Raw genomic sequence first — 17,497 nt, 5'->3', positions numbered from 1 at the left:
TTTACAGTCCTTCATAAAGTAAAACCAGGAATTAATTAAAAGGAATGTTTTCATCCACCTCATTTAAAATATCAAAATATCATGGGCAGTAATTGCTGATGCATCACAGTTGTAATCAGTAAAATTTGGGTCCAGCAATTAACTCAACATGGGGAGGACTGCAGCAAATAGATCAGATTCAACATTTTCTGGCAAAGTAAATATTTACAACTCTTATGTACAGCTTATGGACTTACAAAACAACGAGAGCTAGAAAGTTGTGTAAAGTCAAGTTTGGAATTTAAAAAAAAAAAAAGAAGAAAAAAAGCACTTGTCCAACCAATTTGGAGACGCTTTGGCATGCCAAAAGAGGCCCTTTTTTTTTGGTTCATTGCAACTGTTATAAAACCAGCAGATAGAAAGCATCAGTGAGGCCAGATGTCTTGGGCAACATAGGCAACGTCTCTCTCGTGTCTGTGATGTTAGCTGTTTGGCGAGCCAATATCCACTGTGATCTTTGTATACAGAGGGTACTTGTCAGTTCTTAACACCTTGTAAGATAGTGTATTTAAGCCGTCAGAGCTCATTGTCTCCCTTGTGTGAGCAATTCGGTCAAACCTGCGGAAGGGAAAAATAACCCAAAAAACACAAAGAAAGAAAGGGAAAAAAGGAAAAAAAAAAGTTTAAACAACCTGAACTTCGCATGACGTTTCTATAGCCTCTCAGGTGGCATCTCCGGTGTTTTAAGAACAACCTCAGTATAAGTATAGGTCCCATAAACTCCCAGATTTGGCCAGCCTGAGCAGTGGGCAAAGGCATATGGGGTGCAATTTTAGCCAGGAAAAAGCAGCCAAGCTTTAAAATCACACAGGTCCTTTTCGAGCTCTGCACTAGAGCACAGGTCTTATATGCCAAAGACAAGCTGAAAACAACTGTTGAGAGCTTAATTTGCTGCGTTTAAGGGGGGGAGGGGGGGCGAGGCAAGAGGTGTTCATGCCGTTGTGAAATCTTGGGGAAAAGGTCAGTAATAAGGTAATGAACTGGTGATGGGAAGGGGGCAGCTTATAGCGCAGGGAGCAGAGAGGTGGGCAAGGGAGGAGATGGCCACAGGCTTTCTGCCATCTGGCTTTTTGCACGGCAAAGAGAAAGCCCAGCAGCTGGAGCAGCATGGGCGGGAGGTGCCCCTTGAATCTGCTGTGAGACAGATTGTCTCTTTTAATGTGTTTTTGTACAAACTGATTATATTAAAGTATGCTATAATTGAATTATATGTTAGGCTATTATTTAGACTTACTTGTTGTGTTATTAGCCCTAGATTCCTGCATTAACATTGCAAATTCTAAATATTTTAAATAACATTCAGATTAGAAATATGTAAATTACATAAAATTTACTTGTTTGTGTTATTTAAAAGTCTGGGTTTGGGGGGTTTCCCCCCCCCCCCCCTTTTTTTTTTTTGAGGATGTCGCTAGTGCGTTTGCAGGCTTGCTAACACCAAAGGGAGGGAAAGCCAGTCCCTTTCCACGTGGGCACGTCAGCATGGGGAAAAGAGATGTCCCCCTGCCAAAACCAAGGATCTACTAATTCACCACACCCACACCTGCACCCCCAGCTCCTCCAATGCCCTCATTAACCTTGCTCCAGGCTGTAGACTGGAATTTGAACGGCCAGCACCCAAGGTGCTTTCCCCCAGCCAGCAGGCTGCCCACGTGCCACCTCCGTCCCCCACCCAGAAGGGAGGCTCCGAGGTACTGGGTGAAAAGACAGCCTGCACCCCCACACACACCCGGGCACGAGCAGCAGGTCTGTACTCATCCCCACCCCGGAGGCACTCCGGCTGCCAAGGAAGGAATTTATTTACCTGTTATAAATGTCGTCATCTTCACCACCCCAGCCCCAGTAATTGTTTGGGAACCCGTTGATCTTTGTGAACTGCTCTTTGCTTAAGGCAGATACACCTCCGAAATACTGATTGTAAGGCAGCCTGGAAGCAGGGAGAAAAGGCCATTAGAGTAGGAGAGGTGCTAGCCAAGGAGCAGCCTGCACACCGGGAAAGGGCTTGCCCCTGCCCTTCACCCCAGCCCACGGTGAGCTAGCACCCACCGCAAGGCACCTCCCTGCAGCAGAGAGCAGCACATGTTTCTGTGCCCTGGACTCCGCTGAGGCACAGGGAGCCGGTGAGCTCAGTCCCAAATACACCTGGGAAGTATTTTGCAACTGGCAATGGCTGCAATCTTTCACCAAGAAGTACGTTGTCCTCAAAGGACAGGCCAATGAGATGCACATCACCTTGCCAAAGGACAGATGGGTGATATGCATGTCCCAGGAGTAGCAAGAGCTCTGTGAGGCATCGGAGGTGCCGAAGAGCTTTCTCTTCCTGCAGCTCCACCACTCGCCTCCACAATCCCCAGTGCCCCAAAGGAAAGCTCACAGCCCAAAACTGAGCTGGCAGCATGACCTTGCACACATAAAGCCAACCAGCTCCTGCTCGAAATGGGGGACGATTCACCAGGGGAATCAGGGACAGAGGAAATTCAGACTCACAGCACCAGGAGAGGGCACATGCAGGGATCACCAGGACCTACCGCAGACCTTGTCTCTGCTTCAGCAAGCAGAACAACCTCCTAGGGCCTGCATTTCTGCTCTAAGCTTCACCTAGCTGCGAGAAAAAACTGCAGCTGCTGTGGTGCCAGTAACAGTCCTGCTCCAAGCAGGCCTTGGGTCTGGAGTGGAGATGTGCAGGGGTCCTGCCACCAACACCACTGCTGTATCTTTAGCACTACTGGCCACCATGGGGTCACGACTGGTTTTCACTTTATAGATGAGCTTCTAAACTCCCCCTTGGGGACTTGGGATGGGGGGGGAAAAAAAAGGAGAAAGGAAAAGCAAGACATGTTTGTTTGCAGCAACTTGCTGAACCCAAATGTATGCTGAAAGGCATTTCATTTCATGTTGCTCTCGGATACCAGGGCAGGTCCCCCAGTGGCCCAGAATTGAACAGCCAAAAATATATCATTTTGCTCTTAAAATAGCATCTGATGCAGTCTTTTTAAAGCTGCACATAATTCTCACTGTGTGAGAGTGTCTCACTTTTCAGACTGGGTGGAAACACTAGCTGTCTTCCAGCTTCCAGTCTGAAACACAAGAAGGGATATGTGGGCATCTGCAAAACGATGGGCTCTTAGTTTTTCCTCACCCGACGTTTCACTTTCCAGAAGCCATGAATTTTAATAAACCGCTCAGCTGCATTTCTCCCCCTTCCTCCCCTCCAGCCGATCCCGCTCACAGCCACCCGCTCCCTGCAGGGACGCACACGCCAGGACGGGCTTTTGCCAGAGACATTTTCCCAGGCTTTCAATGGTGGGTGGGGATGTGTAATGCTGCGCCTGGCCTGCTAGGCTAACGGCAATATTAGGAACAAAATGCTGCTCCAAAAGGCGTCTCACCGAAATCCAAATTTATCCATGGATACAGAAAGGTGCCGTGGCTGGCTGTAACATTTGTAGGTGTTCCTGTCATCCATTGGGATTAGGTCTACGTCACTAAACACAAAGCAATCATAGTCATACTCTTTCAAAGCCTCTGTGAATCCTACGTTCAGCAGTTTAGCACGGTTAAATTCTTCCTCTCCATCCTAATTTAAAAACAACAACAACAAAAAAAAACAGTTAAGTGACTTAAATTTAACAGTTGACATCAGCAGTTTCTTACCTGTCACCATATGCCGGTGTCACTGCACTGGATTGGCGTGCCTGTGATGGACTGAACTTAAGCCCAAACACTCCCCCCGCAGCACCCACAGAACGTCTGCAGTGAGCTCCCCCCAGAATGCCACCTGTGGGACAATGGCATCCAAGCCAGCTGCAAACCACCGGGGTAGCCAAAATGGCTGAGGAAGGCTGGACCTGGCTCAGCTCCCCTCTCTTGGTGGGAGGCTCCAAGCAGGCAGGTTTGATGCTGAGCAGTCTCCCGTCCCACCCCATGCACAGGCATTTAGGGATTGAATTTTGTGATAAGGTTTACGGACTGCTGGGGCAAGCAGCTGGGGCTTCCCGGAGCAGTGGAGAAAAGCAAAGAGACATGAGCTCTTCTGGAAGAAGGGACCCTTGCTACAAAGGGAAACCTTGGCTGTGCTTTAGCTTACAGCCAGGACAAGGACCAAAACCTTTCTGTGGCCAGGATTGTGGCACCCTCTTCCTAATCTCTGCCACAAGACAGCTGTGGGACTGTGGCACAGCCTCTGCTCAGCAGCACATGTGAGCATGCACCAGACCTCATTTGCAAAGCACAGGGTGGCACCAGGAGCTAAGGTCTGATGCTCTGCCACTCGCTCCTGCTCCCGCGCCAAGCTCTGGGCAGTCGTGCATGCTCTCCAGGCCCTGGAAAGGAAGCTGCTGGTTTGGCATGTGGCTGCGACACCCAGCCTTGTTTACTGGATGGCAGGCTGGTGTGAGCTGCTTCCTGCAAGGGCAATGGCTCACACACTGGACACCACCGTCTGCTGTGGTGCACGGCCCCTTCTTGCTGCTCCTCTGCCAGCCAGAGCATGGCACGACCCACCATCTGTCCTGGGGGCCTCCATCCTGGGGGCCTCACCGGGAAAACAAAACCAGGAGGGCTGTCGCCGTGATGAGAAGGACCTGAAAAAAGCTGACACCGCAGCAGGGCACATTTATCCCAGGGCAGGCACAGTTAACAAAGGGATCTGCAGAGAGGGGGGCAGGAAACTCTCTGCTCTCCTCCCCAAGCAACGAGGCACCCGAGGAGAAATCAGTTTGGCCTCTCTCAGGCAGAAACGTTTCAAGAGCACACGTGGCTTTGAGCACAAGTACGGGCTCGCAAATTGCTCAAGTACTTTCAAAAAAACAACAGGATCATACCCACAAACCTGAGAATACTGGTGGTTTGAGAGTAAGGATTTCCAATCCAGCACCCAACTTTGCAGCAGCAGCTTCAAACCCAAACCCTGTGGAAGGGAACAGGGCAGGCTGAAGGGAACTCATAGGGAATCGCTGAAGGAGGCTGAAGTTTTTTGCCAGCCTGGAAACCAAGACTGCCAAATCCTTTCTCTTCTACCACATCCCACCTTTCCCTTTCCGCACCCTCGGAGCAGTGTTGAGCCAAAGGACTCCCCCGCCGTGCAAGCCATCCCCCCACCCTGCGGTACCTGCACCTGGCGTGGGATGTGAATCAAGGATGGATAAAATACTATGCCCAAGGAGCAGCAGCTTAGAACATCACCTCCTCCCAAATGGCTTTGCCTGGTTAATAAATAATCAGTCTGGAAACTGTTTAATCCAGACTGGTTAATGGACCTGCGGCTGGAGAGCCAAAGCAGGTTCTTGAAACAGCAACAAATATCTTTCAAATGAAGGTTTTAACATGCAAGTGTCAAACCAAGGTTTTCAAAAGCATTCATCACCTGCCTTGGGCGTAAATGACTTCACAGGGAGGAGTGAGCTTTTGTGGAGGAGGATCTGAGCAAATACTCAGCATCCTCACCCGAAACAAAAGGGTTCACGCAATAACTAAGGTGGTGAGAAGATGATCACCATCATGCATAAGCAAGAGCAGTGAAAACTTGAGTGCAGAAAATGAAGGCAAGTTGAACAAAGAGGCTGGGGAGAGGGAGCGGCTGAGGCTGTGGGATCGGAGGGTTTTCTTCCCATGCCAAAGAGGGCTGCCCAGCCCCAGCTGCTGAGTGCTCCTCAGGTCCCATGGCACCAAACCTGGGCCTAGCTCCATAGTCCCAAGGGGGACTTTTCCCAGTGCTGGTGCAAAGTGCAATATGTTCACACCTCAAAGCACCTGATGGGTCCAGTCTAGAGTGTCCTCATTTCACACCCTTTGGCTGCTCTTTTCCTACTGAAATTTCAAGGCAAAGAGCACTTCACACCGATTTTGTTACCAGCAGAGGCTCAGCCATAATTAACCCACACCTTCAAGTAGCCTCTAACTCCTCTGGGTGACACTTAGGGATTAACAATGCTATGAGGAGCTGCGTTTTTAAACCTCTCCCTGAAAAACCCCAAAGCACAGCGCAGTGACCGGACCAAGAGTGCGCGGGACCCCTCCTGCCGCCTCATCCACCAGACCCCAGCAGAGCACACGCCGCGGCCCCATGTGTGGAGATGGACCAGACAGACAAACACTTCACATGGGCACTGCCGCTCTCCACCCAAATGGCCACAGTTTCACACTGTGGGATCCAAAAGGCCTGGGAGGAAAAAAAAAATCACAACCAAAAAACCAAAACAAAACCCCCTCTCCAAGCTGTTTTTTTAGTAACTTTACAGCAAGCAGGTAGCTCATGCAGCAAACCTTGCAATGTTGTTATTAGTTGTGACTCCTTTGAAGGCAGGAGGCTCGTTTTCTGTCCCAGGAGCTATGCAGGGCTCTACAGCATGTATTGGAGCAAAAAAAGGCTGACGAGGTTTTGCTTTTTGTAGAAAGCTCTGATCCTTTACCTAAGGCAATGTGGAAGCACTGGCGTGCTTGCAGTATCTGAAATTCAAATCTTTCAAAACTCAGAAACGTGCTGCAGGCTTCCATCTTTGACTGATCCCCAACTTTTTGAAAGAAAAAAAAAAAGCGCAGAGTTGGGAAATCTCCTTTCTATGCTGCTGTCCCTTCCAGGTCAGCACAGGGCACAGTATCACAGGCGACTCAAGAGAGAGCAGATAAAGCACAATTGAAGAAATCTCCAGCCCTCACCTCTGCTTTGCAGCTCCTCATCCCCTGGAGGCTCCCTGTTTGCCACAAGGAAATGGATCAGTTTGGACTTTCTTGGACAGAGGAGCATCATCCTGAAGAGCTAGGCAGTGCACAGGCGACTGCTGCTTTTACAATGCAGCCAAGCTCTAGACAGAACCTCCACACTTATCTCCTAGGCTTTCAACCAAGTCCAAGCATGTTTTTGCTATGTTTTTTTTTTCCTGACAATTTTTTCCCTATGTTCTCTTGTCCTGAAACTTAACCCATGTCCGAGTTCAGTGCTGGCACCCAGCACCTGTTTCTGGCTCCTGATTTTACTCCCTGTGTCTCTCCCAGCACGTTCAAGTACATCCCCATTCCCTGGTCCACAAGAGACTGGCTGAAGGGGGACAATCTGCTGCCTCAGTCCTGCAGCATCTGACACTGACTCCTTCTCACGCCTAGAGATGATCAGCCCAAGCAAAAGAACATCCAGGCTGTTTTACTTCCCATCCCTTACCTTTGCCGAATCTGGTTTGCTCAGACGGACTTACCAAAGGATGATACCTTTTTTTAGTGCCAGACAGATAAAACTGAGGTTTTTGGAACCGTCACTCAAGCTAAAGGGCTTGCAAACCAGCAAGAAGCCATCTGTCCCAATTTTGTCCTGCCTCCCACTTCCATGTGGGAGGCAGCTCTGTGATTCCTCCTGCAGACAGCACAGCAGTGCAGAGGACACATGGCTGCATCTCTCTCACCTGGATCCTAAACTTGCCAGGTCTCATGGAGGTAATGGTGAGGATACGTGTTTCTGGCCAGCTAGGAGAGAGCCATCACCTCCAACGGGAGGTTGCTAGCTAAGTCAGGGATCCCCCAAGACAGCCTGAACCATACACACCATGTCCATGTGAAAGTCCAGGCTCCAGTGGACTTGAGCAGGTAGAAACAGATTTCCAGGGCCATACAGAGACACCAGGAGACACTTTGCTATTTCTCTGTTAGAGGGTGTTTTGAGGCCTCAGCACCAGTACATCAGGCAGTGGGAGAGAACAGCCACAGGGGAAACTCCTCCCGCACCACTGCCAGGGTAAGCAGGAGCCAAGCACAATTTCCTTCTTTGCCTGCATACCTGGGGGGGTCCTGATACCCCCTGCAAAATAACATGAATAAGTGCAATGCCCCAACCACTCTGCACTCACACACACACACTCTGGAAAAAGGCTACCGAGGACACTGCAGGTAACGCCAGGGGCCAGTGGAAAACTGCAACTGCACGGTTTTCAGGGAATTTGCTAAGTCTCCCCTTTCACAAACTTCAGTCTGGCTGCATGGGCATTTGCACAGGCTGAACTGCAGCAAGAAAACTCATTTCTAGTCCTGAGCGCCCAGGTGGCAATGGCTGAAGGTGCCGGAGAGCATGTGGGTAACAGTGGGAGCGAGCAGGACTGAGGCAGACGCCACAAATTCACCGCTGCCTTCTCACTTGATGAAAGTCAAGCTTGCATGGCATTGAATAGGTGCTACAAAAAGCATGCCCAGCTGCATGTCCTCATCTCAGATTTATCTGAAGGATCCTACAACTGCTACTCCACACATTGGGTTTGGGTTTTGCTGGGGGGTAGGGTGCGGAGGGTGAAACATAATATATATTTTCCACTGGCTCCTGTTACACACCGGACATTTTACAATCATCCCCCTGACTTCAGCCAAGTCCTACTCCGAGGCATTCAGGCACGCAAGAACAGCATGGTGGAGACACAATGGACTCGTGATGGAAACACGTTGCGCTGAAAGGAAGAAGTTTGACATTACCAGTGCAGCAGTAGCAGGGCTCAGCGCTCCTCTTTCTTTCTATGAGATGCAGAGCACAGAAGAGCACGTAGGCAGCGTGTAAGAACCAGATCACACAGTAATTCTCCTTGCTTCAGTGATTGCTTTGCTATAGACAGGATTAACAAGTAAAGGTAATATTTCCCCACTAGAAGGAAAAATAAAATAATAAAAAAGGAGGGCAGATGCAAAGGGAAGGACAGACAAGAAAAAGAGAAAAGCAATTGTCAAGACAGCAGAGAAATAAGACAGTTTTCCTACTGTACTTCTGGCAGAATTAATACCTTTTCTGCAACTCTCTCTATTCAATGTTCCCACTCACCCTCAAGAGATGCATCCAGTGGGTTTACTACCACTGGCCACTCTACCTCTTCCAGACACAGCTTGTTAGAGGCATGCAGAAGGACCATGTTTATTTTACAAATCAAATAGTCTTACTTGCTAACCTACATCTGACTGCTGGATGTGTCCAGGACATATATACCCTGTGTACTGCATCTCACTCCCACTCCAACTTTGCTCAAGGGATGCATCTGAAAAAAACCACTTGCTTCAGTAATTTTTGTGAGGGTTAACTTTAGAGCACACAGACAGCTCCACAGCCCTAGCACTGGAGGACAGGACCAGAGAAGAGGAGGAGCCAGCAATGCAGGGCAATGCAAGCCAGCATGCACCATTGCAGCAGCAGCGGGAACTCCAACCGAGCTTTGGACACTGTCTGCCTTTACCGGTGCCGGCACAGCTCCATGTGACGGGGCCCCTCGCTTTTCTTACCCTTGAACACCACTGATGGGGAAATACCATCCCCAGCTGTACCGACGGCTCTTTGCGATGGAGATCGTTGCTTGCCCACAAGTGGTGCCCCCAGACTGCGGGCAGGCAGCTTTCTCCAATCCTCCGCAGACCCAGCCGGTGAGCTACACCTGGCCAGGAAAGCAGCAGCCCCCACTGTGGAATCACTGCTGGAAGCCACATCACACCCTCGCTTCCGAGCCACACTCAGAAAAGGGAGGCATGCTGCTCTGCCACCTTCACCCACCTGCACCCCAGTGACCGGTGGGGACCGTGGCTCAAGTAACCTTGTGACACCAGTAACTTGCACAGACAAACGCTGCATGTGCAAGGAAATGCAGCCTGAAGGACGAAGGGCTGGGGCTGGCCCTGCTTTGCTGGACCGCAGCGGCACCAGCTGCTCTTTGCATTGCACAGGAAGAGTCTCCTTACAGGGCTTAATTTTAGGGCACAGTGTGCCAGTCCGCATGCTGCAGAAACACCTTGTGCTCTCAGCAACGCAGCCGCCAGGCCACAAGCACAGTCGGCCACAGACACCGGAGCATCTTGGCTGCTGTGCAGGGCAGCTACCGCTAATTCCCCACAAAGCACTTTTGCCCAGATCTTGGGCACCCTGGAAATGAGCAAAGTAGGAGGAATAGTAGTAATGGAGTACTGTTTTTCTCTCTAGAAAAAGGTCTCCCCTTACTTTCAATTCTGTGAGGAAATTTATCGCTTGGGCAACCATTTTAAATATTCATGGTGCTTGATATGCCCAAACACATCAGTTGATCCGCAAATTTAAGGAGTTACATTTAAAGCAGCATGCTATTTCATCTCAGTTTTTTACAGAGCTGAGAAAACAGGATATAAATACATATCCAAGAGAGAAACTGCACTGTGAGATTGTCCAGCCGGCGGTCTCTGCTGGGGCTCTCAGAACTGCATCTGCCCTTTCACGCTGCAGCCCATGCAAATGCCTACACATTTTAAGCTTTTCCAAGTGTGAGCAACACCCACTCATTCAACCACCATTATGGTATAAATTAAGACAGCTTGCTTGGAGTGAAACATGGCGCTTTTTTTGTGGGTTTTTTTGTTTGTTTTTAGAGACAGGGGGCGTGAGGCAGATTTGGGGGGGGGGGGGGGGGGGGAACACAACCCCCCCCCCCCCCATCACTACTTGTTTCTTTTCTGTTCTATTCACCTGAAGGCAATCACTCACCTGCTCCACTGCCACAGCTTTGCTTTCTCCATCCTGACATTTTGTGCACTATTACTAACATGAACAGAAGTTGCTTGAGAAAGTATGTGAAATCCTACAGCTTTATGGCATACCCAATGCCAGATTAGGCATTAATGCTACCTTGTCACCTTAAAGATCTCCGTTTGCAATTCCTGCAGCAGTTGGGAAAAAGGAACATTTGGAAAGAGAAATTAGATTGGGTTGTGCCATTAGGGATTTTCTCCCTCCTCACCAAGTGGTTTCTTTAAGCAGAAGCTCTTTAGAGTGAATCGTGCCTGACTGGAGGAGGGGACCCCAGGTTTTCCATCAAGATCAAAGCAAAATTGCTCATGTTCACTTTTTTTTTGGTGCTATAGCCTTTTTTTTTTTTTTTTTAAAGCAACCTTACACCTGCCTGCCAGCCCACTGCCTATCAGGATAAAGCAACCACACCTCTGTTTTACGGGGCACGGGCACTGTTATGAGAGTGTTATAAAGCCCTGTGTCTTTAACATCTTACCTGGTTGATAACATATACTCCATAATCTAGTTGCTGCCTTTGGAGAATTGGGTGCAGGTAATAGAGCCAGTACTTCAGGTGCTCCTCTCGGTTCCTGAATGGTATGATTATTGCTACTTTCTGAAGTGCTATACAGTTCTTCGGAGCAAAACGACCTCCTGCTTTGACCGCTGGGTTTATTCTTGCCACTTCTTCCAGGTTCACAGGCTGGAAAAACTCCACACGTAGTGCACCAACTGGAAGAGAGGCACAGCACGAAGCAAGTGAGCACACACAATCTATTTCTCTGAGCACACACCCTTTACACGTTTGGGTTTTTGTTTGTTTTGTTTTTTAAAACAGAGGTTTGAATCCAAACAAAATCCCAGCAGTGCATGGAAGTGTTGAAGCTTGGACCAGCTGTACCCAAAGCAACCGCACAGCACCATTCAGAGCAAATCCGCAAACGCTGTAGCCTCTTGGTGTCAGACCCCAGCCAAGCTGCTGACAGCAAACAAGTCTTGAAAATCCTCCTATCTGTGTGGCAAACCAACAGCTGTGCTCCCACTGGCACGTGTGCCACAAAACCAGCCTAGAGAAGAGCATTGCCCTCTGCGCTCTCATCCACCTCACACAACGTGAGAATCAAGCACTTCAAAAATAGTCCTGCTCTCCTACTGACATAATTACTTATGCCAAGACTAGCCACATGCAAAGTGAACAAAACCCCCTTTCTTGTTTTTTTTCTTATAGATACTTTCAGTGTTCCGTAGGCATGCCCATTATTTATTAAAAGTCCTACCAGAAAAACATATCCAGATTTGCATGCAGGTCGGCAATTCCTGCACACAGTTTCAACAGCAGCAGGTTTTGAAACCGCCAAAATAATCTGTGCCAAAACTGGTGTGTAAAACTGAGAAGCCCCCCTGGTACACCACAGAGAGGTACCAGGCAGCCTCTGAGCTGCTCAAGGCTAAGCTCAAGGAGAGAAGGCAGGTACACCCAACCTGATATGGCTGATGAGACCTACTCTGCAAGACTTCGGCTCACGCATCTGCATGAGTGCTCTTTGCTTGCCAGGGCTTCCCCGCTCCACCATGCTGGCTCCGAAGTGGTCGCTCCCATACAGCTGTATCTGGGTCCGGGGCTAAACACGGCATCGCTGACCACAGACCTTTTGTGGATGCCTTCTCTTAACATCCAGGCTGGCCTTTCTGCAGTATTTGCTTCCAGCTGCTCCAGCCCTGATGAACAGACTTGCTGCAAAAAGCTAATGAGCGTGGTAGCTGCCCGCCGAAGGACCTCTCTTGCTGCCATGTCCTGCTCTCAGCAATGGCAAGCTAATAAATTGGGCTTTGCGCGCAAAGCTCCCAACAAAACCTCTGCAGCAAGTGGCGATGCTGAGGCCCCCGCGCATAAAGCAGAAGGTCTTCATAAGCGCTAGGCTGGGGATTGCTCCTTAAAGATCTGGCTGCTGTACCCTCCCCCTCTCCTCCATCTGAGTGTGAACACACGCACGTGTGTGCATGCACGCACTCGCACTTGTGTCTTAGAGCTACTGTCTCCTTTTTGCACTTGCTGAAGAGACCCCCAGGCTGCTCCGAGGGCACGCACAACATGCACACTTCTGCGTGCACGTGCCAGTGGGTGGTATGCTGCACTTATGGAGCCCCTTGAGAAGGGGGCACAACTGATTTTTAGAGCTCTAAAAGACGGTGGCCATCACAATCAACCCCACGCATACCCCAACAAGTGACTACTAAAACAGCAGAAATAATGCTCCAGGCTAACGGCTCATTCCCTGGTTATTTATCTAGAAGCAGCTACTTTAGTTCAGCTGTGCTACTCCACAAACCTGTGCTCACTCAGGCTGCAGATGGCAAGGAGACTGGCCAAAGAGGCAGAGGTGCTCAGTGTACCCCCAGTGGCAGAGAGGAAGCTTTGCTGCCCGATTCACTGCCTGCACAGCAGAGGCAAGACCTTGCAGAAACCGTCATCACAGGCATGATGCAAAGGGATGTCTGCATTTTGCACAGGTTAAATGGGCAAGTTTGCACGTTTCCCTCTCACACAAAGAGAAGGCAGCGATTTCTCAGAGCCCAGGCACTGGGATCAGTCTGCCCATGCTCTCAGCACTCCCGCAATTCCCAGCTGCACCCCAAAGTGCCTGCCCGGCTCCCTCTCTGCCCCACAGTGCAAGCTGGGTCCTGCGGATGCCTGCCCTGTGGCTGTACGGCTGGGGCCGAAGCCTCTCTGGCCAAAAAGCAGCTTGCAGAGAGAGCTGGAACGGCGCTCTGCAGCGGGAGGAAGAGGCAAGAATGAGAGGAACTGGGGCAGGAAGGAACATGCAGCAGCATGACCGGGACCGGGGCTCAGCAGTGGCAGGATCAGGCCAGGCACGGCCACCCCTGTGCCGGTGGGACAGGCAGGGGGCAGGCGCCAGAGCAGCGAGACCAGCGGGGACGGGAGGGGGAGACGGTGCATCGTTTCCTCTGAATTTGGTTATCGCTTCCCTGCCGTGGTGGCAAGCGCTCTCCCAGAACAGTCTCTGACCTCAGCCAACCTCCATGCCTGCTTCCCGCTGCCCATCCCTCTGCCCCGCAGCGTCCGTTAGGAGACCAGCACTCAGTTAGGATGATGCTACGCTTTTGTGTATTTAAAACTGCAAAAGGCATTGCACTGGGCACGCTTCACCTAACCGGTCGTGGCCAGCAAACGGGATTACACTGGGCATCTGTGCCCAGGGATGCTATTTTCCTGCCTTGCTCGCACCCCGCCACCAGCAGCAGGACCGACCCCGTGGAACGCTGCAGGAAGCAGCGGGGCGGAAGTAGCACATCCCTTCGTGGGGCCCTGCCAGCCCGGCCCGCTCCCAGGCACCGGCTGGCTGCCGTCCCACCGAGCAAGCCCCTTCCTGCCAGGGTGGGCTGCGCTCTCTGCTCCCAGTTGCTGCTCCCAGGAAACAACTGTGAGCCCCATCAGCCCGGGGGATGCTTTCTGGTTTAACAAACAAAGGCTCTTTTAATGTCTCGCACTCACTCACGCAGCATAAGGGGGGAGGAAATGAAAGTTTGTCATTTAGGTGAATTTACAGGGGAAATCTCCCGCTGGCGGCTTGTGAGCTCCGGCTGGGCAAGGACAGCCACAAGCGTCGGGACACTGCAAGCAGGGCTTTTTGCAGGCTGGCACCCGCCAGCCTCCCCAGGCCAAACGTGGAACCTCTTATCCTGCCAGAGCTTGCTCTTGTTTGCCTTCAGGAGGCTGGAACATCAGCAAGGAAAAGGTGGGAGAGGAAAACACGTTCATGATAAAAACCAGCTGCGGAAGACAGATGTTTAACAGTTTCAGAGTCTTGAAGGACACTGGTGAGAAATGATCTGTACTGCTCCGACCCTCCAGTTAATCAGATCAGTTTTAAAGGCAGCACACCTTCTTGCAAACACTGCCCCGAGGGATGCAGCCAACATGCAGGTCAGTAAGGAGACCCCAGGCACTGGCATCATACACATACAGCAAGGCAGCTGCTTCTGAGACAGGCTTGATGCAAATCACCCGGTCAATACATTCACTTGTGTCAGTAAGAATACAAAAATGTAAAAAAACCTGAATAGGCTTTTTTCAAATACGGCTAAAACAAACTAGACTTCGTAAAGCCATGTGGCTGACAAAAGCAACAGCAATGTACCACCCACTGCGAATTGATGCTTTCAGTTCACTTCCCAAGCAGGATGAGGCTAAAGCCAAATCTGCAAACACAGGCTTTCCAACCGGTGACCAGAGTCACAGTTCCAGTTGTTAATTTTAAATCATTCTGACTGAAATTTGACTACCTGGATAGCAAGCAGCCCCAAGGCTGTCGTCTCCCAAGGATGCTGACTGAGGACACAATCTGCTGATGCCAAGAAAGCATGCGAAGTTTGTTGTGAGTGCTGTCCCACCTGCCAAAACTGTATCCCTATCCATGTTTACTAGGTAAACTTTCCAGCCCGATTCACTCCATTGCAATCTTTTCTGCTTCTGTTCAAGGTGACCGCCTGACATGGGAGCCACTTTATTTTGAGCCCCTGCTAAAAACAGACCGGCATGACAGAGCTATGTGGACTCACAGCTCCGGTCACCCATATTGGCCCAGGATTTGTAGGCAGACACCTTTTGGGTTCAGAGTTACAAAGCTCCAACAGAGCAGCTTTACAAGCCTCCACCATACATTTTTAGCAAAAGAAAACCTCGGAAACATGAATAAGCAACTGCCGGAAGCTTGCAAAAGACATAAAAGCACAGCATCACATCCAAACACTTTACAGAGATTGTAAAAGGAGGTTTAAGATGGCAGTGGTAAGGTAAGAGACACACACACACACAAAAAAGCCAACACCCTCCCGCCCCCCATCTCTGACACTCAGAAGCATTTCTGCTCAAAGGGAAGGTGCACAGGAAAAGCGTTCTGCAGGCAGAGATGCTGGGGGGCTGTTGTGGGGCACACAAATGGAAAGCAGCTTCTCACATGAAGCAAAAGGCAAGGCTTGCAAAAAGCCAGAGGCAGCATCGTGCTCAAGCCTCAGGAACCTGGCCCACAGCCCCGGTGATGATCTTGTCCCCCGCTTCTCAACAGCCACACTTGCCACAACAGCTAAACCTCTTGCCATGTGAAGCTGCCAACATGTGTCCTCCCCGGTGCTCATCCTGCTGACCCAAACAAGAGGACCCTTGCACAAAAAGCCCAGAATCCACTCGGCCTGGTGCTATAATAAATTTAGAGGCTGCTCCAGCCTCCCTGGACCACAGATACTGGAAGTGTTGGGAAAACTCAAGCAGCAATGCCCCACAGAGCCAGAATTGTACTCTTGCATCCCCAGGGGGGCTGTGAATGGTGCCATGCTCCATCCAAGAAGGTGGTAGCAGATGATACAACATGGGGCAGCAGCCACAAAGGGCAGCACCGGGGGGTTCGGGTGGGAACCCCTTCCCCAGGAGGGTGGTGCAGCCCCAGCAAGAGATGGTAAGGAGGGCAGCTGGGTTCATGGGCAGGTTTGGAGAGGTGATCCAGCAGACTGAATTGCCCTCCCAAGCACTTCACTGGGAAAACTGGCAAAATTCACCTGCGCGCTTTAAGCCAGGCACAAATCTCAGTTAATCTAGTGAGAATGAAAGCAAAAGCCTCTAGCACAGAGGTTGGAAAAAATCTCTCCCCAAACAGAACAGAAAAGAACGCTTCTATTGCCCTGGCCGAGAGCCGGGTGCTGCTCTCTAGCCACTGAGCCATGTGCACACCCACACTGCCATGCTCAGACAAACGTCATGCAAAAGGAGAGCTGGAAAAGAGAAGCAGAACTCGTAGAAAGGAAAAAAAAAACCCAAACCTCTCTTTGCAGGCGCCCAGCAGAAAGCGAAGGGCCCGTTAGCCGCACCAAGTCCACCCTGGCTCAGAAAAACAAAACCAGCTGCACCCTGGAAAATGTGGAGGCAAGTCCCCCTACCACAGGCTGTGGAGCTGGGGTCGCTCCAGCCCCCAGACCCACGTGGCAGCTCCAGGGCAGGCAGGCAGCTGCATCCCACGGCTCAGCAAAGCAAGCGTTTTCTATTAAAAATCAGCTAAACTTCAGAGCTGTGCCAGTGCCTACACAGGCGGCACCAGCCAGGCTCAAATTGGGGTTCAGCCCTGTGGTGCGGGGACAGGACCAGTGGAAGGGACAGCCCCAGCACCCCTCGCCCAGCTGGGTCCTCTGAGCAGCCCCCCTGTCCTGGCATGTGACCCACCGGCCAAAACGGCCATGTGGACGTCTCTGTCTCCTTGCAAACTGGCTGGCAGCTGCTGCCCCTTGCTGCCTGCAGCTCTCACTCCCCCATGAGCATTTGAAAAAAACCCAAGCCATCCTTGGGTCTAGCTAGAAATATCCCAGTGAGGAAAAAAAGCCTTCCCAAGGACCGGGATATGTTTTATTTGGCTGGTCTACACTTGCAAAGTTGCATTCCCTTACAGATGTCAGCTATGCCGATGCGAGGCTTCAGCCTGCTACACCAGCACATGCCCGGTCTTGGGCAGGCTCACACAGTGTCTGGCATCTGCAACTGTGGACTCCAAAGGGAAACAGGCTGAAAACAATGAGGGATGCATCACACACGCCAGCAACACTGGGTCTGCACGATGGCAGGTTTGCATCACTAACTGAGCAACTACAGCCAGAGAAAAAAAACTTCTTAATCCAACCTCAAACACTGCCTATTCCAACACAAGGTCTTACACTAGCACATGGTGTCTTTAAAAACAAAATTAAAAAATTGTCATTTCCACGAGAAGGTACTTTTGGGAGAGAAGCAAAGTCCTCATCGGTGGCTCCAATCCAGCGCACGCTCACTGAAGCAGCTTTGAACGGTCTCCCTTTGAGCTGGGCAATCTGCATGTGATTAGCCCTGCTTGCTGCCGCCGCAAAATTAAATTCCAGGCCCTCAAACAGCAAACTCAAACAAACAGAGAGGCCCGGATCAGAAAAAGGCTGAGC

At 50.6% G+C, this 17,497-nt stretch overlaps 1 protein-coding gene across 1 annotated transcript; it reads right to left on the bottom strand.

The window, feature by feature from the left end:
• Positions 1-461: 461 nt before the first annotated feature.
• Positions 462-14,960, bottom strand: B4GALT1 (UDP-Gal:betaGlcNAc beta 1,4- galactosyltransferase, polypeptide 1). Its single transcript, XM_009328985.1, has 5 exons — positions 14,828-14,960; positions 11,019-11,254; positions 3,426-3,613; positions 1,841-1,963; positions 462-597 (listed from the first exon to the last, which is right to left on the bottom strand). The coding sequence occupies exons 1-5, from the start codon at positions 14,958-14,960 to the stop codon at positions 462-464; spliced, it is 816 nt and encodes a 271-aa protein (XP_009327260.1).
• Between the last annotated feature and the right edge of the window lie 2,537 nt (positions 14,961-17,497).

This window comes from Pygoscelis adeliae, unplaced genomic scaffold (assembly GCF_000699105.1).
Source record: "Pygoscelis adeliae isolate BGI_AS28 unplaced genomic scaffold, ASM69910v1 Scaffold127, whole genome shotgun sequence".
Lineage (NCBI taxonomy): Eukaryota > Metazoa > Chordata > Aves > Sphenisciformes > Spheniscidae > Pygoscelis > Pygoscelis adeliae.
This window is presented reverse-complemented; position numbering and strand designations above follow the sequence as displayed.

Coding starts and splice junctions, on each gene's coding strand:
- B4GALT1 (XM_009328985.1), bottom strand. CDS start 14,960: ATGGATAGGGATACAGTTTTGGCAGGTGGGACAGCACTCACAACAAAC. Junction 11,255..14,827: donor TGGGGCTGCTTGCTATCCAG/GTAGTCAAATTT, acceptor CCTCTCTTCCAG/TTGGTGCACTACGTGTGGAG. Junction 598..1,840: donor GATGACGACATTTATAACAG/GTAAATAAATTC, acceptor TCCCTTCCGCAG/GTTTGACCGAATTGCTCACA.